At 34.6% G+C, this 26,065-nt stretch overlaps 1 protein-coding gene across 3 annotated transcripts in view; it reads right to left on the bottom strand.

Moving 5' to 3' along the window:
- Positions 1-1,020: 1,020 nt before the first annotated feature.
- Positions 1,021-26,065, bottom strand: part of SPRED1 (sprouty related EVH1 domain containing 1) — a 121,109-nt gene continuing 96,064 nt past the window's right edge. For 2 of the 3 annotated variants that reach the window (XM_025473244.3, XM_025473245.3), the window contains exons 5-7: positions 24,356-24,508; positions 9,991-10,092; positions 1,021-6,957 (exon numbers count right to left, since the gene is read on the bottom strand). In XM_025473244.3, coding sequence (XP_025329029.1) covers positions 6,307-6,957; positions 9,991-10,092; positions 24,356-24,508 — 906 coding nt within the window. In that variant the 3' untranslated portion in view covers positions 1,021-6,306. The remainder of the gene's footprint in view (positions 6,958-9,990; positions 10,093-24,355; positions 24,509-26,065) is intronic. The other variant, XM_025473246.3, reaches the window with a different exon arrangement.

Raw genomic sequence — 26,065 nt, 5'->3', positions numbered from 1 at the left:
ATATAAATTATTTCTAGGTTAAAATGAAGTTTGAGGGAAAGAAAGGGGACACTAGCCTCATGGTGACCCGTGTGTCAGTAGCCCTGACACTAAATGCAACTCTGGTTCAAAGACCGGCTTTCTGAAGAGTTGACATACAAATGGCTCACTATTTGAAAAAAAGAGTCCAGAATCCAGGAGAAGACTCATTCTGAGAACATTGTTTTCTACTGCCTCAACAGGAACTATCACTGCTTTGGTGAAAAAGAATCCCTCAGATTCAGAATCTTTAGGGAAATGCCATCCAATTGAGCCAAATGAACAATACCACAGGCTGGACAGCATGTATGTCTTCAGTACTTTCTTTTTTTTTTTTTTTTTTTTAAATTTTTATTTATTTATGATAGAGAGAGAGAGAGAGAGGCAGAGACATAGGCAGAGGGAGAAGCAGGCTCCATGCAGGGAGCCTGATGTGGGACTTGATCCTGGGTCTCCAGGATCACGCCCCGGGCCAAAGGCAGGCGCCAAACCGCTGCGCCACCCAGGGATCCTCTTCAGTACTTTCTATTGGATCAGCACAAACTGATCTATCTTGATGAAATGTTTAAGTACTATCACAATCTTATTCTTTCAATTTTAAGGATGCCTACAGGCCAGTTGCATAGTGCACCACAACTTAGTGAGGTAGATGAATAGTTCAACAAGAACTGAAACAAAAAGAATTAAGTTATTACTTATAAAATTTTCCAGTTTACAGAAAATTTCATTTTAACAGAAAAAGTAATTCTGTTAAGTACATCTGTAACCCTGATTACACACAATTGAAACACACAATTGTATTGTGACTAAAAAGTAAGACAATTTGGTTCGAATCCTGGTGCCTCTAATGTGATCTTGGGAATATTTTTTTAACCTCTTGAAGCCTAAATCTCTTTAGTAAAAAAGAAAAAAAAAAAAAAAGAAAAAGAAAAAAAGGATCATTTAAAATATATTACATAACAAAAATAAAACCTGTTAGACAAAAGAAAACACCATTTCAACTATGATTTTGTTAGACTTTTATTATGAATATATTTTTTTGAGCCATCATTTCAAAGGATCTCTATAAAACTGCAAATCTTAAAGCAGTTAATTTTAAGAGTCAACAAGTTTTATTAAGACCAATGTTTTTTTTCTTTCAGGACCACTGTGAGCATGGACCACTATGATGGCCAAGCAGAAACCCTAGTTTTCAATTTCTCTAATGTAAAAACTATTTTACTTACTTGTGGATATTAACTTGATTGTGAAGAATGTAAAGCAAATTTCTGAAAATCTGTAAATAAACACGAGACTACATTTCATAATTCATGGCAAACAGTTAATTCTTGATTCTTCAAGTAAATATAACTGTAATATAGTAATCCAAAAGTTACTCTGGTGTTGAAATAAGCTATTATTTTTGAGTACTGTCCCCTTATTAATTTATCATCTAGATTATTATTTTTGTATATTACAAATGCAACTCTGAAACCGAGTAGGACACACAAAAAATCAGTAGTAGTCTTGGGCTAAAAATTTCCCACATATCATTCAAGGATTATCATTTAATCCAGATTTAGCAGTAACACGTTCTCAAACCAATAAATATAACGTGTATATTTATTGTATGTACCTATTTATAGGTACCAGACCATAATAAATCTGGATACAGTTAAGGATGAATAAATGTCAATAAAATGAACTATATACATGAATTTTCAGTTAAAAATATACCTTAAAAAATGACCAAAATAGTCCATTTTTACTGCTTTCTCCTTAATTATTCTCTTATGTGACAGTTACCCTCTAGAAGAGTAAGAAAAAGTCCTTTCATATTTAATGATAGGTTTAATCAGGTAATTAAAAACAAATTCTTATGATATCATCTGATATGTCCAATTACACGGGTATGATGTAACAAAAACAGTTACAAACTTATATATGCATATTTACATTATATATCCAAACTATCAAGCTAATCAACTATATCTAAGGAGATACATCATGACATGAGTTAAACAATTTTTCATTGCTTATTAGAAAGAATGCAGTCAGGCTTTTAATGGAATATACAAGTGAGGCACTTCTGAGGTCAAGAAAAAAAAGCAAATGACACTACATACTTGCAATGTTCACAAAAATCTCTGTGTATCTTTAATACAAAGGTTTTTCAACTAGATTATTCTTGAAAAGTTTCAAAACTAGCAACTTATGCAATTTAAGGAGCTTTCAGGAACAATGGCTAACATCAGTGTATCAAAGCATATGAAAGTTTTATAACCACCTGGCTGCTAGGCAAACAGTACCTTAATACCTTAAAGCCCTTCTTTTGTTGTTGTTGTGGATTTTTTTTTGGGGGGGGGGGAGGTTATATAAATCATCTCAGGTTGTGATTGCTTAATGTTTTGACTCATTCCAAACACCTTATGGTACTATTATTATCATGGTTTATAGGCCAATTTTTTTTAAGTGCAACAACAATGCAAGTTTCTAGTGCTTTCCCTTCTACTGAGAAATGTGGTCCTGGAACTCAAATTAAGAATGAGAATATTTGGTGAAGAATCTGTTTTCTAGGTAACTAAAGTTTTCAAAGTTTTATATGTCGAAATATGTTACACTTGCTTAAGGTATCTTTGGGCTAAAATTAAAAACCCAATCTTCCCGCATATTCCAAACAGTAATACCCGAAACCTAAATTTCAACAAAAGAAACATCCTCTAAATTGCCCATCTGGAAGAAAGTACGTTTTCTGTACTTTGTAGCTTTGTATGTATGTTAGAAAACACCTCTGTGGTATTCAATTAAGGGGGGGGGGGCAGTGGGGAGAAAAAGAAAAGAAAAAGCAAGACTTACCCAAGGTATCAGATGGCACTATACACATGAATTGAAAGTGCATTTGTATTACTTCAAAAGTTCATTTTAGGCACTGCTGAATAACCAATGAAAATAGGTAGTTTCAAGTTTTCCCCTTTAAATTTTAACCCCTGTCCCAACATCATCCCAGAGACATACACACACTCTCTGAAGTTGTCATGATCAAATATAGGTGACGTTTATTTATTTTTTTAAAAAAAACTCTCCCTGGCTGGTAATGGGAGGAAAATTAGAATACCATTTTGGTAATGGCTTTTGCAAGTTAAAAGAATTGGTTTTATAAATGCTTCGGCACATCCATTAAGTTTGATTGCCAGTTCTGAATATCAATAAATATTTTAAGACAGAATATGTAAGAAAAAAGTGCTTAAAATCTTTCAGTGACCAAAAGACACATTAGAGAAAAGGTTCATTTTACAGTTCCTTTGAGATATTTAACTCTTGCTTTGTTTGGAGGTGGCCACTACTTAAATAGCCCTTTTTATTGGTAGTAGTGATGAACCTGTCAGATCCTAATTGCCACCTTATGTCTCTGGTCTATGAATCATCCAGTAGGTGGTGCTGAAGTTCCATACCTCAGATTTCTTCAGAAGTCAAATGATTCCCCTGTCAAGGCAGGAGGAACATCATTTATGAATTATTAGTTCTGAACACAAGAAGCCTTCAGACCAAAGTCTTTGTTATGCCATCTAGACGATTTCGTTTTCAATATTTACTATAACTTAAGCTGGTTTAGCCATTTGTTTATGCTACCAGATTAAAAGCAAAGAGAAAGGTTTCAGAGGAAAAGCCAGTTAGTTGGCAGTGCCAAAACTGTCTGCAGAAGAAGAAAATATTCTTGAACAAACCTATACAAGTTTTAAGAATGAGGAATTTAAACTATCCTTTTTACACATTCTAATTCACTCAAGAGAACATTTTGACATAGGGATTCAGGTAACATTATATTATCAGTTAGTCTTCTAAACTGGTTTGGAATCTGAGTGTGTTAATTATAAAGATCCAAGGTGAAATAAAAAACATTTCATCACTATAGTTTTTAATGAAGAAACTTGTTTAAAATTGTAAAGGAAAAAAATGGGAATGGGATGGCAAAATCTTAGCAGCAAAGTGGTTAAACAAATTGAAAATATTAATGCACAAACATTAAAATATTAAAGCATATATGTTGCATATAAAATACAGTACAGAACCAGGAGTTGCACTATACTGATTAGTGCTTAACAGAAGAAATGATTAAATTTGTTCTTCCCAGAAGTATATACACAGTTCATTTCCACAGCATATTCCTATAAACCCAGCAAGTTATTTTCTTCAGTTATTCACACCTTGCTCAAACCTGAATTATGAACTCAGCACTTACAAATAAGAAAATTCATTCACAAGGAAAATCAATATTTCCATTTTACCAATAAAAAGTAATTTTGAAAGTTAACAGTCTATTCTAGGAAACCAAGTTTAGCTGAAAACTTCAGGGATGAAGATCATCTGATGTAGCAGTGTTCAATTATATAAACAGTAAAAATAAGTCTTAAAACTGCTGCTACAGTGTCATATTTTGGATTTAGTTCATCCAATTGATTTTTTAATACAAAACTAGAAATAACCTCTTCTTCATAACATCTATAGTTATCAATATATTTTTCTTCTTTTCAATGTGAAATAATACTTCAAGATGATCTATATACACAATGTTGTCAGTTCAAGCTGTCATATAAATATAAATGCTTTCTTAAAAAAAAGTATTTTACAGACAGTGTTATATACATTGTTCAGTTTGATCTGGGGCAAAAGAAGAAAGCTAACACAAGCTTAAATATGGTATGTAAAAAGAATGATACATAAATGACATTTTAAAACCTGCATAGAAATGAGCTTCAAATGGTAGTGTGATTTTAATCTTATCACTTCTGAAACTTCAAGCCATTAAAAAAAAGGCACACTTCTCAATTTTATCCCTCTAAGGGAATGTTCTTAAAGAACCTTTACTTGTTAGAGTTTTAATGTAACACTTACCAAAAACAAAAACAAAAACAAAAAACCAAAAAAACAACAACAAAACACCCAACCAGACAAATTGAACCCAACTACTTCAAACAATCTGTTGGAACATTTATCCAACTACTTTGTAAATAAAACATCCAGCAATACAATGCTCTGCAAAAGAAATAAAATTATATGTACAAGATATTTCATTCACAATGTTGGATTAAATACTTTCCTGGGATAGTTTAGTATTTATTTTAACATAAAATAATTTTGCTTTTGGCAAGTTTAAATAAAGTAAAATGCAACTGGGAAAAGTTATTGTTACATGAATAATATAAGCACTGAGAATGAAGCTAAAAGATGATTAACACAGCTGAACATATTCTAGTTTAGCAGAATGATAAATGGAGATCTCAGGAGAAAACTTTTACATGAACTATCCAGTTACATTTTTTGCTTTGTAAAACATTTGTAAATGCAATATGATTTTTTTTGAAGGAGGAAAATCTGAAAGAAAACAACTTGCTGGTTGAATACCACAAAAAACAAAACAACAACCCCAAAACCTCACTTTTTTCTATGTTTACTCAGTCTTTTTATATAAAAATAAGTGTTACATTCCCATCAGAACATTAGACAATTACATCTGTGCTTAAAAAAAAAAAAATTGGTCACTCAAGGCTATTAGAATATTTTTAAAGGTTTTAGATTACCAGAATGTATTGAGATAGAACTCAATATAAACTGTAGCCAAAGGGAAATAAGGATGAAAATATCAAATCATTCACATGGAATAAAAACGTTATTAACTAGATGAGTAAAATATTCAAAATATAATGGAATGTGACAGTAGATATATGTACATCTACTCCAGAACTAGGAAGGGGAAGAAAAGTTTAATATGTGATAATTCGTACCTTATATTTAGTTAAATATAAACATTTGTTATTTATACATAAAACCGCTTTCAAAAAACAACTAATAAATGATTTAGTTGTACTTGTTTTACTTCTTACAATTCCCAAGTGTTAACTTTTCTTAGACTGAAATCAACTGTCCCCTAGTGCACTTTTAGTTCATGTCTTAATGAATTCAAACCTTTAAAAGTCCCATCACCTAATGCATAAATATACAAAAATGCCAAAAATTAATCCCTTTTAGTTGGATATTTTATGCTCACTTTTTATAACCAATAATCAGAAACTGTTTCCTTTTGCAAATACTCTTTACAACCTGTAACAAAACATGCCATGCACTGAAGGGAAAAAGTTAGGCATGGCTAGCATCTGTGAAATGCCAAGAACTAACAAGTTCTGCTTCCTCCACGTGTGGCCCCAATGATACCAGGCAAGATTTCATATTGCTTGCCAAAAGCTTCCACAAATCCAAGTTATCTAATTCCTGGAAACAAAGATTTTAAGCTCATTTTGGCACTGGATCCTTTCATCCAGCAGCTTTATGTTTCCCGCCACAGCACCCACATGCCTCACCACAACGATGGCACATTCTCAAAGGGACATAGCAGCACATACATGGTACAATGAAAGACAAAGCTACTAGGGCTAACCATCGTAAGCAGAACTTGTCATCACTAGTGTCACATGAACAGGGATCAGAAAAATCTCCCTCTGAGTCTGACATACAATGATATAACATGCTCTCTGCACAGAGCATGCAACTAACTTGATATATGCATCTTTTAATAGGGTCTGGAGCATCCTGACATTTTCCCCTGCCATTTTCTTCATGATTAAACCTTTCCTGGCAGTATACGCAGCGGGAACGTTCACCATCTTCTTTTCTTCGTTTTGACTTCTTAAATTTTAACGAGGAAGGCTGTGTCTTAAATACCACAGAGTCTTTGAGTGAACTTAACTTAGTCTCATCCCCACAAGAGTACAGATAGTCTGATTTTTTACTGTCTGGTTTTGAAAATTGAATATTGGAATCAGTATCATCTCTCTCTAAGTCATTTTTCCACATGTCAGGATGTCTGTAGTCTGCATAACGACGTATTAAGATATCTCGAGGGTTTATTCTGACAATCTCATCCTCATCTTGAAAGCTGACATGTCGGATTGATTTCAAAGGGACCTTAAAAGGAAAGAAATGAAATTGGCAATAAGAATGGTGAAGGTTAATTTTACCTGTCAATTTGGAGGGGCTGCAGTGCCAAATATTTGATCAAACATTATTCTGGATGTTTAAGTGAAGATGTTTCTTGGATGAGATTAATCTTTAAATTCATGGATTGTGAATGAAGATTATTATCTTCCACTACATAAGCAGACTTTGTCAATTAGTTGAAGGCCTTAACAGTATAAAGGCTGACCACTCCCAAGCCAAGTCAGAATTCTGTTAGCAGACTGCCTTTGGATGGGACTGCAACTCTTCCTCAAGTCTCAGGCCCGAGAGCCCACCTGCATATTTTGCATATGTACTTCTATTATTTCATGAGCCAATTCCTTAAGATAAATCTCTGTGTATATATACACACAACTAGTTGATTCTGTTTCTCTGAAGAACCCTGATTCATTATAGATTCTAGTACCAAGAATTGGAGTGTTGCTGTTAACAAGGACCTAAAAATATAGAAATGCCTTTGGAGCTGGGTAATGGGTAGAGGCTAAAAGAGTTTTGGGGTGCATGTTACAAAACAGCCTGAGGAGACTGTTGGTAAAATATGGACATTAAATGTGCTTCTGGTGAAGGCTTAGATGAAATGACACTGGAGGAAAGGTGATACAATAAATTGGTAAAGAATGTGGATGAATTATATGCTAGTGTTCTGTGGAAGACAGAATTTGTGAGTGATGGACTTGGATATCTGGCAGAGATTTCTAAGCATAGTGTTGAAGGCACCCGGTTTCTCCTTGTGGCTAATACTAAAATGTGAGAGGAAAGGGATAAAGTGAAGTAGAAATTTTTAAGCAAAAAGCAGATCTTAAAGAGTTGGAAGTCTACGGATAGTGCAAAAATTGAGAAAGCACGTTCTGGAGAGAATACCAAAGGTGTGGCTGACCAATCATATAATAAAAAGATTACGATGTGATTCCTGAATCTAATCAACCATCTCAGTGACAATGCTGCCACATGGGACTACAGGGAACAGGTAGGATGAAATGAAGAACAGCTTTTGCACTTCTAGGATTTACAGGACTGGCAAATAGAGCTATCTGACTGAAAACATGTGCTATCCTTTAAGAATAGGAAAGAATGATCCCAAAGGTGAGGCTCTCTCACTTCCACAGGGCAGGGTCAATTCTCAGCTTCAGTGGATCAGAAACCTGAAACCTTGGGTATGAAGCTATATTACCCACTGTTGAGGGTTTGGGATCACCACTCTGCTGGGCCCACAGGACAAAGCATTGAGCCAAAGCCAAAGAGGATTATTTTCAAGGTTTTAGACTTGCTTAGGACTCATGACTGCTTTCTTCTTTCCAAGATTTCTTCCTTTTCAAAAGGGAGTATCTATTCTGTCTTTCCCATCATATTTTGAAATGCTGTCTTGCTTTACAGGTTTCCAGGTAGAGAGGAATCACATCTTAAGTCTCATCCACATTTGAGCTAAGATAAGATCCAGGACTTAGAATTGATACTAGAATGGGTTAAGACTTTAAAGGCTGTTGTGAGGGGATGAACCTGAGAAACCAGAGGGTGGGATGTTATGGGCTGAACTGTGTACTCCCTAAACCCCAGTACTTCAGAACGTGACTACATTTGAATACAAGGCCTTTAAAAGGTAACTACATATAAATAAAGTCTTTACAATGGGTCTTAATCCAATTTGACTGGTATCCTCTCAAGGAAATCTGGGGGCACCAGGGTGGCTCAGTCATGTAAGTATCCGACTCTTATTTTCAGCTCAGGTCATGATCTTAGAGTTGTGAGATCGAGCCCTGTGTGGAGCTTCACACTCAGCCAAGAGTCTGCTGGAAATTCTCTTCCTCTCCCTCTAACCCTCCCCCTGCTCACAAGTGCTCACGCTCTTCCACTCTCTAAAATAAATAAATAAATCTTTAAAAAGAAGCGGGAGTGGGGTGCAGCCCGGGTGGCTCAGCGGTTTAATGCCACCTTCAGCCCAGGGCGTGATCCTGGAGACCCAGGACTGAGTCCCTCGTCAGGCTCCCTGCATGGAGCCTGCTTCTCCCTCTGTCTGTGTCTGTGTCTCTGCCTCTCTCTCTCTGCCTCTCATGAATAAATAAAATCTTTAAAAAAAAAAAAAAAAAGAAAGGTTGGGGGAGGAAAGAAAGAGAAATTTGGACATACAGAGAGAGGCACCAGAAATTTGGGTACACAAAAGAAAGACCATGTGAGGATAGAGCCAAAAAGTAGACATTTACAAGCTAGGAAGAGAAGCCTCAGAAGAAACCAAAGATGCCAACATCTTAATTTTGGACTTTCAATTTTCAGAATTGTGAGAAAATAATTTTTTTGTTTAAGCCACTCTGTCTGGTATTTTGTTATGATAGCCCTTGCAAACTAATATATAGACATACATGTATACAGCTTGGCTATATGAATCTCTGAAAATGACTTAAAACACACTACACTCACTTGTTCTCATTTCCTCCCTTTCTGCCTTCTCCCACCCCCTTTCTGAGTAGACGTCTTCCTGAGGCCAGGGAGCAAATTAATCTTTTTGGGGATAAATCAAATGGAATCTAAGTCAAAATAACCTTTCCCTTTAGTTTATACAAGTGGGCTTCTTGTAGTCACATTTGTATTTCCTAGTCCCAGTCCCTGGACACAGTGACTGGCCTACAGGATAGCACCTGATCCAGGTTGAGACAAACTTCCATTCTCAAGATATTTGGAAGTGGGGCTAAAAAACACCTTTAGATCTGGGCTAAAGGTGGAATGATGGATACAGTCTATTCAATTAACAATATATAATTCCTATTGGCTTTATCCAGTGATAAATACACAGTGGCAATTCCCAGGCTCAAACCAGAAATTTAAATGAAATTTAACTAATAATGTTTATAAACATGCATGTAGCAAATCTATACATGAAAAAAAAGTTTTCTAGTATAATTCAGCCACATGGAAAATAGAAGGACTAAAAAAACTTCACTTGTATGCTAATTATATTCCATATCAGAAGATAAAACTAAGATCACTTACCCTATTTTGGGACTTTAGGCTTCCACATTCCTTGGATATTTGCCGTTGTACATATTCTATACTTCTGTCCTGAATGTCTAGGCCTGGATGACTGAACATTATCTAAAATATAAACAATTTCTACTTCAGTGACAAGAGAATGTATTTATTTTTAATAAAACTATATACAGTGTGTATTCCACAACTTCCTAGCCTATTAGTAGAGAAGTTTTTCAAAATAGTTTTAATAAAAATCATTTGAATCACTCCATTTATTATTTAAAGTCGGGTCATCTGTTACACATTTAAACTTTAATTTCAAAAGTAACATGAACTTCTGGTTTCTGATTCTGCATGTAAGGAACTTAGTAATGCTACTCTGTCCTAACAAGTAAAAGATCCAAATAGAAAAAATTTCACCAACTGTTCTCAGATCTGTAAGAGAGAGGAGTACACAGCACAAACCATTGCTTCCAAGACTGGAGAAAGACAGGAAAATAAAGGGAATCACAGCTCACTAGAGCAGATTCATGAGCAGAAACTGCAGCAGAAACCAGTGCTAAGGTAGGAAAACCTGAACTGTAATTGATGAGTTGCCGGAGCTCAAGGTATATAACTCAGGGTCAAAAACTCTAGGTGGACCCAGTCATGGTGAAGCTCTCAAACTTCTGAGTTACTGCCAAGAGCTCAACCAGGTTCTTGGGAGTAAATATCAGAAAAATCCCTGCCTGCTTTCCAGAAGGGGGAGGGGGATAAGGAACCATTTTTGAACTGTGCTAGAATACTCTGGGTATTATTGTTTGTTTGTTTTACAAGGTCTGCCCTCAGAAGAAACTAGTTAATCAGAGCCTGACCTACTAGAATATTATCAGACCCTACATGACCTAGGAGAAGAGAAATAGCCAACTCTAGTCAACTCTAACCACCTGACCCAACTAAAAAGTTAGAAAAAAATGTGAAATACTTCTGGAGTTCACAGTCTAAAAGCAAAGGCTCATTCTAAAAGACTAGTCCTAATCACAGGACTACAGAATGCTTCCCCTCCCCAGCCATACCTCACTACCACATACTAACGCCCTATTTATAGCAGTTCCTTTTACCCAGTACATCATGTCTAGCTATTAAAAAAACTGTAAAACATACTGAAATGCAAAAACACAATTTGAAGAGAAAAAACAAGCATCAGAACCAGACATGGCAAGGATGCTGGAATTAACAGACTAAGATTTCAAAACAACTATGATTAATATGCTAAAGGTTCTAATGAATAGATAGCATGCAAGAACAAATGAGGAATATAAGGAAAGAGAGTAAATTCTAATAAGGAACCAAAAAATGCTAGAGACGACAAACACTAAGAGAAACGAAGAATGCCTTAGCTGAACTAGACTGGACATTACTGAGGAAAGAATGGGAGTTATTTAAAATAGTAACGACTGAGAATTTACCTAAATTAATGTCAGACACCAAGCCACAGACACAGGAAACTCAAAGAACACCAAGCAGGATAAATGCAAAAAAAAACCCCAACCAACCAACCAACCAAACCAAAAAAAACAAAAAATAAAACAAAAAACAAAAACAAAACAAAAAAAAAAACACACTATACCTAAGCATTTCATTTTCAAACTAGAAAAAATCCTGAAAAATGACAAAAAAAAAAAAAAAAAAAAGACCTTACTTATAAAGGAATAATTACATCTGACTTCTCCTCAGAAACCATATAAGAAGGAAATGGAGTGAAATATATAAAGTTGGTGAAAGAAAAAAATCTGCCAACCTAGAATTCTGTGCCCTGACAAAACAAACAAACTTCAAAGGAGATACAGACTTTCTCAGGCAAATAAAAACTGAAGAAATTTGTTGCCAATAGGTCTGCCTTATAAGAAATATTATGAAGTTGTTTAGAGAGAAAGAAAATAATACAGATCAGAAACTCAGACCTTCATAAGAGTAAAGGAATATTAAAGAAAGAATAAAATAATTTTCACAATAAAATTTTATTTTTTCTTATTAATTGAGCTAACAGAATAGCTTATTCAAAAATAATAACGTATTCAATCATATATGATAATGTATACATATGTATGTATATATATAAAGTGAAATAAATAACAGCAATGATATAAGAGATGGGAAGAAGGGATTAGGATTATTTTGTTATTATAAAGTAATCCCAAAGCTTGTAAAGTGGTTTAGTGTTCTTTGAAAATGAACACAGATAAGTTTAATATCTTACATACTGCAAACCACAAGGCAACCACACAAAAAAGGTAAAAACAAATATAATTTACATGCTAAAAAAAGGAGAAACTGAAACCATATAAAATGTTGACTTAAACCACTAAAGACAGAAAATAAGTGAAAGGCAAAAATAGAAACAGAGGACAAAGGTGACAAATAGAAAACTGTAAAAAAAAAAAAAAAAGGTATTAATTCCACTGTTTCAATAATCACTTTGTTAATGTCCTATAGGTATCAGTTAAAAAATAGAGACTATCAGAGGGAATAAAAAAAGCTAAGACCCAATTACAAAAAAATACTGTAAGTATAAAGACACACATAGAGTAAAAGTAAATGAATGGAGAATACTACACTATACTAACATTAATCAAAAGGAAGCAAATTTAATTCATTTCAGACAAAGCAGACTTCAAAGCAAGGAAAGCTATCGGTCAAAACAAAGGAGCATTATATAATGTTATGAGATTAATTTTCTAAGAAGACCTAGAAATCCTTAATGGTACATGCTTAAGAACAGAGCATTAAATTACACAAGGCAAAACTTGATAGAACTGCAAGGAGAAATAAATGTACCTATTACCACAGCTGGAGTCTTCAATGCTCCTCTATCGGAAATGGAAAGACCCAAAAGGCATAAAAGCAGTAAGGATCTAACTGAACCCAACACCATCAATCAAGTGAATATTAAGTGAAACCTATAGACTACTTAGCAGCAGTATTTTCTCAAGCTCACATAAACATTAACCAAGAGACCACATTCTGGGCTATAAAACAGACTTTAATAAAATTTAAATGAATAGAAATTATACAATGTTCACTCTTAGACCACAAAGGAATTAAATCAGAAACCAGGGCAGCCCGGGTGGCTCAGCGGTTTAGTGCCGCCTTCCGCCTAGGGCCTGATCCTGGAGACCCGGGATCAAGTCCCACGTCAGGCTCCCTGTATGAAGCCTGCCTCTCCCTCTGCCTGTGTCTCTGCCTCTCTCTGTGTGTCTCTCATGAATAAATAAATAAATATCTTTAAAAATAGATAAACAAACAAACAAATAAATAAAATAAACCAGAAACCAGCAACAGAAGGGTAAGTGAAAATTCCCCAAATATGTGGAGATTAAACAAAATAACAAATTTCCAAATAGCAAGTAGATCAAAGAAGAAATCAAGAGAAATTAAGAAGTATTTCGAACTAAATGGAAATGAAAATTGTGGGATGGAGTGAAGGAAGTGCTTAAGACGGAAATTTATAGCATCAGCTATGTATATACATATTAGAAAAGAAAAAGCTATAAACAATAATCTAAGTTTCCACCTTAGAAAAAAACAGAAAAAGAAGATCAAATCCAAAGCTAGAGTTTCTAGCTAATTCAATAAGAGGAAATAAAAAGCATATAGATTGAAAAGGAAGAAATAAAACTGTCCTTGTTCACAGATGACATAATCATCTATGTGGAAAATCTGAAAGAATTGATAAAATAACTCCAAGAACAGCAATTATAGCAAAGTTGCAGGATACAAGATTTATATAAAAAAGCCAATCACTTTCCTATATACGAACAATAAATACACAGTTTGACATTAAAAACATACTATTAAAAAATAAAAAAATAAAAACATGATACTATTATTCACAGTAGCACTCCCCAAAATGAAATACTTAGGTATACATCTAACAAAATATGTATATAACATCTGTATGAGGAAATCTATAAAATGATAATGAACAAAATAAAAGAAAATCAATGCAGAGATATCTCATGTTCACGGATTGGAAGACTCAATATATCAAGATGTCAGTTCTTCCCAAATTGGCCTATAGATTAAATGCAATCCCAATTAAAACCCTAGCAAGTTATTTTGTGGATATTGACAAACTGATTCTGAAGTTTACAGAAAGGGGTAAAAGACCCAGAATAGCCAACATAACACTGAAGGAGAATTAAAGCTGGAGGACTGACGTTACCTTACTTCCAGGCTGAAGTAATCAAGACATTGTGGTACAGGCAAAAGAACAAATAGATCAGTGGAACAGAAAGATAACCCTGGTTATGGCAATGACTTTTCGGATACAACACAAAAGGCACAATCCATGAAAGAAAGAACTGATAAGCAGAACTTCATTAAAATTAAGTCTATGTGCTCTGCAAAATACAATGTCAAAATAAGAAGAAGACAAACCACGGACTGGGAGAAAATATTTGTAAAAGATATCTAATAAAGGAATGTTATCCAAAATATACAAAGAATTCTTAAAAAACAATAAATAAACTACCAACTCAATTTAAAAAATGGGCTAAATATCTCAACAGGCACTTCACCAAGAAGATACACAAATGGAAAGTAAAGAAATGAAAAGATGCTACATACCTTAAGTCATCAGGGAAATACAAATTAAAACAATGAGATTTCACTACACAACTAGTAGAATGGCCAATATTCAGAACACTGACAACACCAAATGCTGGGGAGGATGTGGAGAAACAGAACCCTTACTGACTGACTGCTGGTAGGAATTCCAAATGTTACAGCTACTTTGGAAGACAATTTGGTAATTTCTTGTAACACTAAACATATTTTCCCCATATGATCCAACAATTGCACTCCTTGATATTTATCCAAAAGATTCAAAACCTTATGTCCACCCAAAAATCTGTACACCAATGTTTATAGCAGCTCATATTTGATTGCTAAAACTTGGAAGCAACCAAAATGTCCTTCAGTAGGTGATAAAGTGTGGTATACCCAGACAATAGAATATTATTCAGTATTTAAAAAAAAAAAAAAGACGTGGAAGCATTTTACATGCATATTACTAAGGGAAAAAAACAATCTGAAAAGGCGATATACTTTATGATTCCAACAATATGGCTTTCTGATACAGGCAAACTATAAAGGTAATAAAAGGGTAAGTGGTTGCCAGGAATTGTGTTTTTGTGGGGTAGACAAGAGGTGAATAGGTGGGACACAGAATTTTTAGGGCCATAATGATACCATAATGATGGATATACGTCATGTATTTGTCTGAATCCACAGAATACAAAACACTAAAAGTGAACTCAAATGTAAATTATGGACTGTGGGTGATTATGATGTGTCAAGGTAGGTTCAACAATTTTAACTTTCCACTGGAGATACTTTTCACTTTGGCACTATATATTTACATACACACTCATGTATGTTTGCATTTATGTGGATCTTTGAAAATTTAGTGCTTCCTTACACTTGTTACATTATAGATACGTTTCTGTTTGATACATAGAGCTTTACCTTATTTCTTCTTAATATTCCATTGAATGAATGACTTAATTTATGTAACTAGTCTGATTAATATAGTCTTTCCCCAGCTTTTGCTGTTATAAACACAGCTGAACAATATCTTTATACAATAACTTTTAATACACATGTTCAAATATATTTGCATCACAAATTCCTAAAAGTAAAATTGTTGGATTAAAAAGTTTGTATACTTTAATTCAAAAATGAATTTAAATGGATATATCCAACTTGAACCAACTACTTAGTAGTGTCTTAAACAAAAAAGAAGTTTAATAAAAAGTTGAAAAAAATAAAAAAATAAAAAATAAAAATAAATAAAAATAGTTAAGGATTCAAAGAGGTTATTTCATTCCCAGCCTTGTTTCTTACTGTTTTATAATTTTACTTTCATTAGCACTTTAATCACATAGTAGGACCATAAAGAGAACAGAAGCAATCTAATTTTAAGCATGAGGTAGGACTAGAGGATTAATGTAGGATGAAGTACAGTTTCTGGATTATGGTGTTTACTCTCTCTAACCTGTCTTTATTATGCATTCTCCAATGTCTACCTTCTTCTATCTAGTGGGAAAAATTATGAGCTACTATTTCCCAGTTTTCCTTTTAGTTTCAATATATTCAACTCTATTTGATATCCTAAAAAATATATAGTACTAGGCATTATGGGAAGCATGATGTAGAAAAAATGGTTCTTAACCTTACTGACATAAACTTATGTAATTATAACTTAAGGTGGAATATGTAAGAATTCAGGAATTAATGGGAAGAAATCACTGGATTCAATAGTCTGGGATGGTGTCATGAAGAAAATGGGACCTGAAGTAAACACAGAATGAAGTAAGTATTTGGGCAGATTTAAAAAAAAAAAGGATCTAAAACATGCAACTTGATATATGAAGATGCAGCACAGCTTATCAGTGGGGGAAGTAATTCAATAAATAGTATGAGGACAATTAATTATCTATATGGAAAAAAATAAAACTGGTTCCCTACCACAGAAGAGGAATTAATTTGAAGTGGGTTACAGATAAAACTTTAAAACTTTTAGAAGAGGGAGAAAATCTTTGAGATAAAAATAGGGAGAAATTTGTAGAAACAGCATCAGGAAAAGAAGGGTAAATCAGTTGCATTAAAATTTAGAATTCATCAAAAACACCTTTAAAGAGAGTGAAAAACTACCATTAACTAAGAGATATTGCCTATATATAAAACTCAAAATGGGGAAATATCAATGAAAATTTTATTACTTGGATTGCTTGGGAACAAGGTCATATAGAACACTACATAATGAAAATCATTTTATAAAGGAAAAATCATCTATAATTTTGCAAATGCTCAATAAATATCTTAGTTATAGAACACATGAATCCTATATGCTAATTTGTCTAATTTGTCCAGAGTCTTCTGTACACATCAATGTCAAAAGCCCATTCTTATACACCTGAAGAAACTCTTGCATATGAATAGTTGGAACAAGAAAGTTTGTACTAGCAGTATGTTTAATAACAACAAAAATATGGAAATTACTGAAATATCCACTGGCCAAAGAAGAAGAAATAAGTGGTGAAGATACCAAGAAAAGCACAGGAATGCAAAGCAAACAAAATCCAAGGTAATGGTTACCTCTAGAATGAAGGCAAGGGGATAGGACTGGGGGTGCTCCTCTCTTTGTTTGCTGGTTTCTACATATATTGTTTTCTATGTATTAAATATGTCATAAATTTTCTATCAGAAGCTCACTGATACATGTGCCTTTATTTGTCCACAATGAAATGACCTTCAGGAACTTGAAAGTAAGCAAAATCGAGTAAAAGAGACATAATGACTTCTAGGCCTATTAGACCTAACTAATATCTGACTGAGAGCATTAGCATTTTGAAAGAATGTACCTATCCATCAAAAGGATTTAAATAGCCCATGGAAGCACAGAAAATGAGTCAAAGACAAACACAATGCCTACCTAAGCATAACTTGAGGAAAAGCTAGTGTTTTTTTCAGCTAATGTTAGGTAACAATTCTCCATAGGTCTCATTTCTGCACATCTAATGAGGAAAGATGCCTCTGTTTCAGACTATCTATGCAAAGATGGGTATAAAGCGAAACCAATGAAAGATAGTGTCTTTCCTGTTTTCAGTTAGGTTTGTTTAATATCCAATATGACTATGACACTGTGTCTTCCCTGGCAGAAATCAGGCAAACCTTACTATCCTTTATAAAAGACTTTGGGTTCCCTAAGCCCAGGGTTCCAATGCTGCAATGCAAACCAGAGTGTGCAACATCCACCCTGAGCAGCTTAGCACCATCCCCGTGGGACTTGGAAGTTCAGGGGACCAACACAAACATGAACCTCATGCTACTTCATTGTGCTATACAGTAATAATGTCCTTTGTCTCTCATCTACCAGTCTTGTCTTCTGTCAGCATCCATACAATTGGCAGGTTAACCTGTTAGCCAGGATAAAATCTCAGACTGTTCATATTTCTTGACAGTAAGGAAGGAGTCTAGTCCTTTTGGCAAAATTGTTCTTCTGTTGTAGAGAAGAAGGCTCCATCAAGCTACCCAGTCAAAGGCAATTAAACATTCAAAGCACATAAGTACTCTGCTGAGCATATAAGCATGAAGCTAGATTTGGGCAATGATCTACATCTCATAAAAGACCTACTTTATGTAGACAATGTACTAAACAAGTTACCTCTAGTTCTACAATCCACAGGATGGCTTAAATTTTACATTCTAATTTTTACATACCATTTTCTTAAATTTAATTATTTTAATCCATGAAAGATGACTCCAGTCTTAACATCCTGACAAAATATGGTTTCTTTTTTTTTTTTTTTTTATGATAGTCACAGAGAGAGAGAGAGAGAGAGAGAGAGAGAGAGAGAGAGAGAGAGAGGCAGAGGGAGAAGCAGGCTCCATGCACCGGGAGCCCGATGTGGGATTCGATCCCGGGTCTCCAGGATCGCGCCCTGGGCCAAAGGCAGGCGCCAAACCGCTGTGCCACCCAGGGATCCCTAAAATATGGTTTCTGACCTTCAAATTTAAGGACACGTTCTGTTGTACTATGGGAAATTCACCATGTGAGGCCTATTGGGTGACATCCAAATGGAGAAATTATGCCACTATAACAGGGCTGTGCCAAATACAAGTGTGTATTATTCCTGTTAAGAAATTTCTGTAATTACTTATTAAATTCATAGGTAATATCTACCATAGCTTTAAAGGAGAATACGTGCTATATTCTAATTCCTAATAAACTGAGTTTGCTTATTTTAACATCAGCAAATGTGTGTAATTAAATGTCTAGTTCTACAAACTCATAAAACGTAACTCTTGTTTCTCTATGTCACATCAATCTTGGAGATAAGGAAAATATTGTAAAAAGCCTGGAATTTAGACCCAGAAACCATGTTCAAAATCCCTATGCTAAGAGCTTCCTGCCAAATGTTGTTTATTTCCCGGTTTGCAGTTTTCTAGCATTATTTTGTACTTTTCTTCATGTTGACCACAGACTTCAACCACTCCCACCACTATCATTGCCATTTTGGGAGAAGGGCTCAGTTTCTTCCCTTCAGTCAAAAGAGTAGCTTAAAGTTTATAGGTAGCCAAAAAGGTAGGTCAAATAATTCCCAGGGTCTGGGATCATAAATATTAGTCTATTATAACTTTGTGTTACATTCACGTTTTTTTTTTTTTTAAGATTTTATTTATTTATTCATGCGAGACACAGAGAGAGCGAGGCAAAGACACAGACAGAGGGAGAAGTGGCTCCCTACATGGAGTCTGATGCGGGACTTGCCTGGGATCATGCCCTAAACTGAAAGCAGACACTCAACCACTCAGCCACCCAGGGGTCCGTACATTCACCAAGTTTTTTCTCACTGCTCAAACTATAGGAATCACTTGTCTAGTTCAGGATGTACATATATCCACTCTCTCCTCCACTGGTAAGTTTCTTCTGCCCATCACTCAAGATACTAGAACATATTTTGTATTTAAAAGTGTCAAACTGGGTATCTCTAATCTTAAATATCTTATTTCCTAGGATGTCTAGAGGGTGCTGATCAAATATAACTCCAGATGGATTATTTTGATTCCAAAATCCCTGGAACAGTGTAAGTGAACTATTTTCAGCCTCTATTTTTGCTATTATTTTTTCTCAAAGTAAGACAGGCTTAAAATTACTTTCTTCCTTCTTGTACCAATATTTTAATGTTTTTCTTAAATTTCTTATAATATTTCATAGTAAACTTAGAAAAAAACATGCACAAACTATAGACAATTTCTGTCCCCCAAATGAGGCAGTTTGCCATAGCAGTTGTTGTGAAGATCAATATGAGTTATATAGTGCTTTAAACAGTACTCAGCATATACTAGGGACCAGCTATGATAAGAATTAATAGGCCATACTTATCAGACTTAATGAAATATAAAGCTGCTTGTTTGCCATAAAACGAAATATTTTAATCTGTGCTAGAATACAAAAGGAGGAAAAAGGATGAAGGTAGAAACATTAACATTTGTAAATAATCTCAGAATTCTAATAATTCAGTAAGTATTAATCTAGTGACTTTGTTAAGGTATTTAACGATCCTATGCATGAATTTCTTCAGTGATAAAAACTAAAGATACTGGCTCTGCTAAAATGAAATACTGGAATCAAGAGCAATTAGTGAAGTACCAAAAGACTATAAAAATCTCTTAAATAGTCTTCTTGATTTCCTAAGACAATTACAAAAGTCAGATAAAATTATTAAACATGAAAACACATATAACACTTTAACAACTAATCTGCAAATAATTAAATATGAGAAGGAAAGTCATCTTCCAAAGTAAAACCAGGATGATTCTCAGAAATCTGAGTGTTGCTTTCAGTAAAGTTTTTTTATGTATGCAAAACATCAGGAAAAAATACTAACAGGTCTAAAAAAAAAAAGTAATAGGTTTCATTATGCCACTTCTACTATGATACTAGAGGGGGAAAAATGTAAAGAGTATCACTATAATTGCAGTTGTACTTTCTGGGGGAACAGAGACCCATGTTTGACAGAACAAATTAAGACAATCAAACACTATCAAAGAAACAAGAGTCTTATCTTCTGAGAAGGAAGAAAAACCCTAGCAATAGATGATATTTGATAAATGGCCAACATGAACATGAAAGGAGCTATAAAATCTGAAGTCGGTGGGGAAAGTAAAATTTCAGTTAAGTAAACAATTAAAAACTATCTGATAAAAAAAAACCTATCTGATCACAAGAAATGTTTAAGATCCATCTTTTACCACCATGAGATAATCATGGCAGTTTATTTAATCATGATACTAGTCATTGAGAATATAAAAGCCTACATGTCGTAACATACAACCTCTGAATATTAGGCAAATCATCCACTGTGCTCTCTGACAGGACTGAGAAGTGGGAGTGGTTTCAGAGGTAACTCTCCCAGTCTTCTCCATCTCAGATAATGGCAACATCACTCATTCAACTGCTTAGACCTCAAACTCAGAAGGCATCCTGGACTCTAATCTTTCTTCAAGACTTTTTTGGTTTTTCCTCCAGAATTTACTCCTTATGTAATCATTTCTCATCATTTCTGTCTAGTCCAAATCACCAAAATCTTTTACCTGGATAAAAACAATAGTCTTCAAAATTGGTATTAATTCCACTTGTGACCATATCCTAACTGTCTATTCTCCGCACAGAAACCATAATGTTTTAAAAATGCAAATGAGACCTTTACTGGAGGTTTAAAAACCTTCCAACTGCTTTTCATTGAAACTAGAAAATGAGTCCAATTCTTCCCAATAGTCTGTCCTATCCAAACCTTATCAAATTCTCTCTTAACTTGTAGTAATATACTACACCTTTACTCACTAAACTGCAGCTCTATCAGCCTGTTTCTCTGAAATACCAAGCTGCTGCTTGGATAACCCGTCCCTCATCCCTGGATTTTCATATGGCTATTATGTTCGTTTTGATATTATTCATATCTCCATATAAAAAGCTCCCCAGAGGATTTTCCCTATCATTTTATTGATCTGTAGAAGTCCCCCTTTATATTCATACTATTCTACTTCCCATTACTTTGTTTCATAGCACTATCACTATCAGAAATATTATTGGTTTAACTTATTTACTGCCTGTCTCCCTTACCAGCATTTCTATCTTTCATGAGGCTAGGGCTCATACCTTTCTTGTTGACAGCTATTCTCAGGGCTTAAAATAGGGCCCAGCACATAGTAAGTGCTCTGACATTTACCACATGCATATATCTCAAATACATATCAATGCATCAATCAGTGATCTGCTTTAGCCCCTAAAATAATACTATGGGAGTAAGTTTTATTATTACTGATATTTACATATGAGGAAACAGGAAGATGGAGAGCATTAGTTTTGTAATTGTAAGTAAATTAAAAGGACGAGATTTAAAACTAGATCTGCCTGCATCTGAAGCCCAAGATCTTACCCACTGTTGGAGACATTTCTGTCCAGGGAATAACTTTTCCCCAATGCCTAGTTTGGGTCTATTAAGCAAACAGACCTTATGCAAAATGGAAAAATAACAAGTTTAGGCAGGAAATATAAAACTCACGGCTTAAATTTACACAAGACAAAAAGAAACATCTCCTTGCTCAAAGGTTGCCATGATTCGCCTTGCCACTCTGCCCATCAGCTGTAATTAGGATTAAACCAGGATTTGGCATTTGACCCAAAGGCAAACCATATACTTGTAAGATAGCCTAGAATAAGAATGGCAATGTTGGATGGAGTGTGCATCATTTTATCTCTTCTTTACCTAATTGGCCCATCTTGCAACCTTGGAATGGACAGCCATACAGAATTTATAAATAAACTTGCCCTAAGTTGAGCCAATCACTTCCTTCTTATAAGAATATGGAATTAGTTTGGGACTATAGGGATCTAGGCTGGAATGTCAGTCATGTCAACTAAAGAGCTGAGCCTGACACTCTGATAGTCATAATACATTACTAATCAATGAAGCAACGAAGAACCTAGGCCACAGAGAAAAAGAAGAGAAGGGATATGTAAAGAGAAACAGAGAAAAATGGCCATGCTGAGTTTATATGAATAAGATAGAGGGCAAGGGTGGGAGTAGGGAGAGAAGCTAATGCCTAGCATCTCAATAGCTCTAGCTGTTATTTATTCTAAAATGAATTCTGAGGAATGCCACTGAGTCACTAAAATAAAGTCCATTTCCTTAAGCTACTTTGTTTTTTTGTTTTGTTTTGTTTTTTTAAGATTTATTTATTTATTCATGAGAGACGCACAGGGAGAGAGAGAGAGGCGCAGAGACACAGGCAAAGAGAGAAGCAGGCTCCATGAAGGGAGCCCAACGTGGGACTTGATCCCGGGTCTCCTGGACCACGCCATGGGACAAAGGTGGCACTAAACCGCTGGGCCACCCGGGCTGCCCTCCTTAAGCTACTTTGAATGGATATGTTATTTGTAAAACCAAATGATCCTAAATGCTGAATGATAGGACCAGGAATAAACAGAGTCCAAACATCATTTGCTTCCAAGGTGATGCTGTTAGCATTTATTCATTGTCTCATTCAATAACCAGAGGCTCACTTCATTCAGAAACTTCTGGGTTTCTAAAGTTATCAGGGAACAAATAAAAAGTACAAACAGAAAAATAATAAAGTCAGGAAATGATAAGTGTTATGAAGAAAAATAAAGGAGAATAGGGATATAGAAATAGAAAAGTTGCTATTTTATTTAGAGTGCCCAGGAAAGGCTTCACAGAAGAAGTGACCTTAAATCAGGAGCAAACTCGGTGAAGATCTAGGGGAAAAGTGTTCCAGATAGATGGAAGAGCAAATGCAAAGTAAATTTCTTCCCTAACAAGCTGCATGTTTGAGATCGCTCAAGTTAAAATGAGAATCATTAAATGAGAATCAGGTAGGCTTTAGTCATAGCTATTATGGCCCTGGACATTGATGCATCTTATAAATATCATCTATCAAGAAATATTTTATTTTTTGAGAGAGAGTGTACACATGCACACACGAATATGAGAGAGGAGGGTGAGAGGGAGAAGCAGACTCCCCACTGAACAGGGAGCCCCATGAAGGACTCAATCCCAGGACCCTGGGACCATGAACCAAGCTGAATGCAGTTGCTTAACTGACTGAGCCACGCACGCACCCAAGAAGAATAAATATTTTAAAACATTTTTTAAAAACCACTTTGGTTGGCTTCTGACTTTGTAGACATATACCATAGGGTATGGTTTAAACCACATGAGTTCACAAAACAACTAAAATGCTTATTTAACAATGAAAGCACTTGTTAATACCACTAAGAGAAATGGAGTCAAGAATGGTCTGACAGATTTGGTAACATTTGTGAATGGCATGAAAATAGAGTTATAGCCTATCATTAAGGTTTCCTTTTGAGATCAAGCTGGAGCAATTAGAAGGTTGAATACCCAAAGGAAACACTTTCACTGAGCGGATTTAGGAGTACATTATTAGTATGTGAGGTGAAGCTACAAGAAACAACTCTATGAAATTTATCAATGTATTTGCCACAGATATATTTGCTTGGGATATTTTTCATAGTATCTCTGATCTGAGAAGTTTCACGTAAAGCTCAGGAAACTTTTGGTTCCTAAGAGACTGAAATGCCTTTTTCTCCCAGATAATGAAAATGTAATATACTTTCTTTTTCACTTTTGTCATCAAAAAATGTGATGTCAAATTTATGGTTTGAGTAAGTCACATTCTCCTTAGATTTTTGTTTATTTTGTCTAATAAAAGGAGATGGTCTTAATGTCCTTCTCTAATACATCCAATTTCTATACATATGAATAACACACTGAAAAGTATTTAATCTTCTCACCTGATTGGCTGGGTTTTGCAAGTAAACTCTTCTGGCATTCAGATCTTCAAAGGCAGAAGGTCTTGAGCTTCTATATGGCTCACTGGTAACAACTGTCTCTTGCTGGAAAAGATGATCTTTCACTAGAGAACTGGAAGTATCCTCTTCAGTTGCCTAAAGGGAATAATCCCCAAAATTCATTAGTTGCCAGAACATAAACAAAAACAAACTAAGATCCTTTCAGTCTAGCAAGTATTTAGCAAATCATTATTTACCACTACCATCACATAAATGGCAATTCCCCAAACTCAAACAATCATGATTAGAGGCCAGGTCAAAATAAAATATTAATAATAAATCAGCTTTATGAGCAAAATGGGCTTCCTAAGAGAAAACTACATAGGAAGAATTAGAAACCTAACTATGGCTCGTGAAAAAGATAATCTAATTAAAATAAAGCTTTAAATTTTAACCAGAAGTGATACACATACACAGAAAATAAAGAAATTATTAGAGAATACAAATCAACTGGAAGTGTTATCTCACAAGTTAAAAAAGTATATACCAAGGACTGTGCTGTGCTTAAGATACAGGGGATCAAAAGAGAAAACAGCAGTCCATGACCTCACTGAATGAAAGATATGGGATATGCCCAATGACAGTCCCTAATGACATGCTTTTTTTAAAGAAATGAGATCATTATTTGCCATTACTTTTCTTATTACCATATAATTATTTGAAAAGATTGTGACAGCCAAATAAAAATGACAGAAATACCTTCACTGGCTTAACCTTAAATAATTGGAGTAATTACAACAGGAGTAATAATCTTAAAGGTATAAACCTTTATGAGCTTTAAAAAAAAATTTTTTTTTTTAATTTGGTGCTCCAAAACGGAGCAATAGAATTCACAAAATAGCTAACATATTTTAGTTTATAAATTCACGTTCTAGTCCTTTGCTCTGGAACAAAGTAGGCTTGTGACATTTAATTTCTTTGGAATTGGGGCACCTGGGTGGCTTAGTCAGTTGAGCATCTATCTGCCTTCAGCTTGGGTCATGATCCCCGGGTCCTGGGATGGAGCCACATGTAGGGCTCTCTACTTAGTGAGGAGCCTGCTTCTCCCTCTCCTCCCTGCTCATGCTCTCTCTCTTGCTATCTGTGTCTGTCAGATAAATAAATAAAATCTTTTAAAAAAATAATTTCTTTGGAATTGGTTTTCTCAATTACCAAATACTTTTAATATCTATGCTATTTTATTACATGGATTTTCTTAAGGATTTAGTGAGATGATAATAAATGTGAAAATGCCCTAAAGCAATTAAACCTTTAAAAATATATTTGAGAATGTGTTATCATTGAAAACTAAATATGTTAAACCCAGTTAATTGTTTTTAAGTTAATTTTCATCACAGTTGTCCCTATGTGTTGATAGTTAATGCTAAATTAATTACTGGAAAGAAGTTGGTTAAATACTTATAACCAGCAAACACACTCTTTCAAAATGCATGATCAAAACTGGAAACAGTAAAAATTTCAAGAAATATATTTCCATGTTCTAGACACTTTTGAAAATAAATGACTCAAGTTAATTGTCTAAAATCATAAGCAAACTGAATAAAAGAAAAACATGAGAGGTGGGAAGGTTAACATTTAAGAAATTAACTTCTCTAAATTATGGGTTTATTATAAGTTGGTATATTTGTACTAATAACTTTGGGGTTACCTGAG

This window comes from Canis lupus, chromosome 30 (assembly GCF_003254725.2).
Source record: "Canis lupus dingo isolate Sandy chromosome 30, ASM325472v2, whole genome shotgun sequence".
Lineage (NCBI taxonomy): Eukaryota > Metazoa > Chordata > Mammalia > Carnivora > Canidae > Canis > Canis lupus.
The sequence above is the reverse complement of the archived record's forward strand: the minus strand, read 5'-3'. Positions and strand labels throughout refer to the sequence as shown.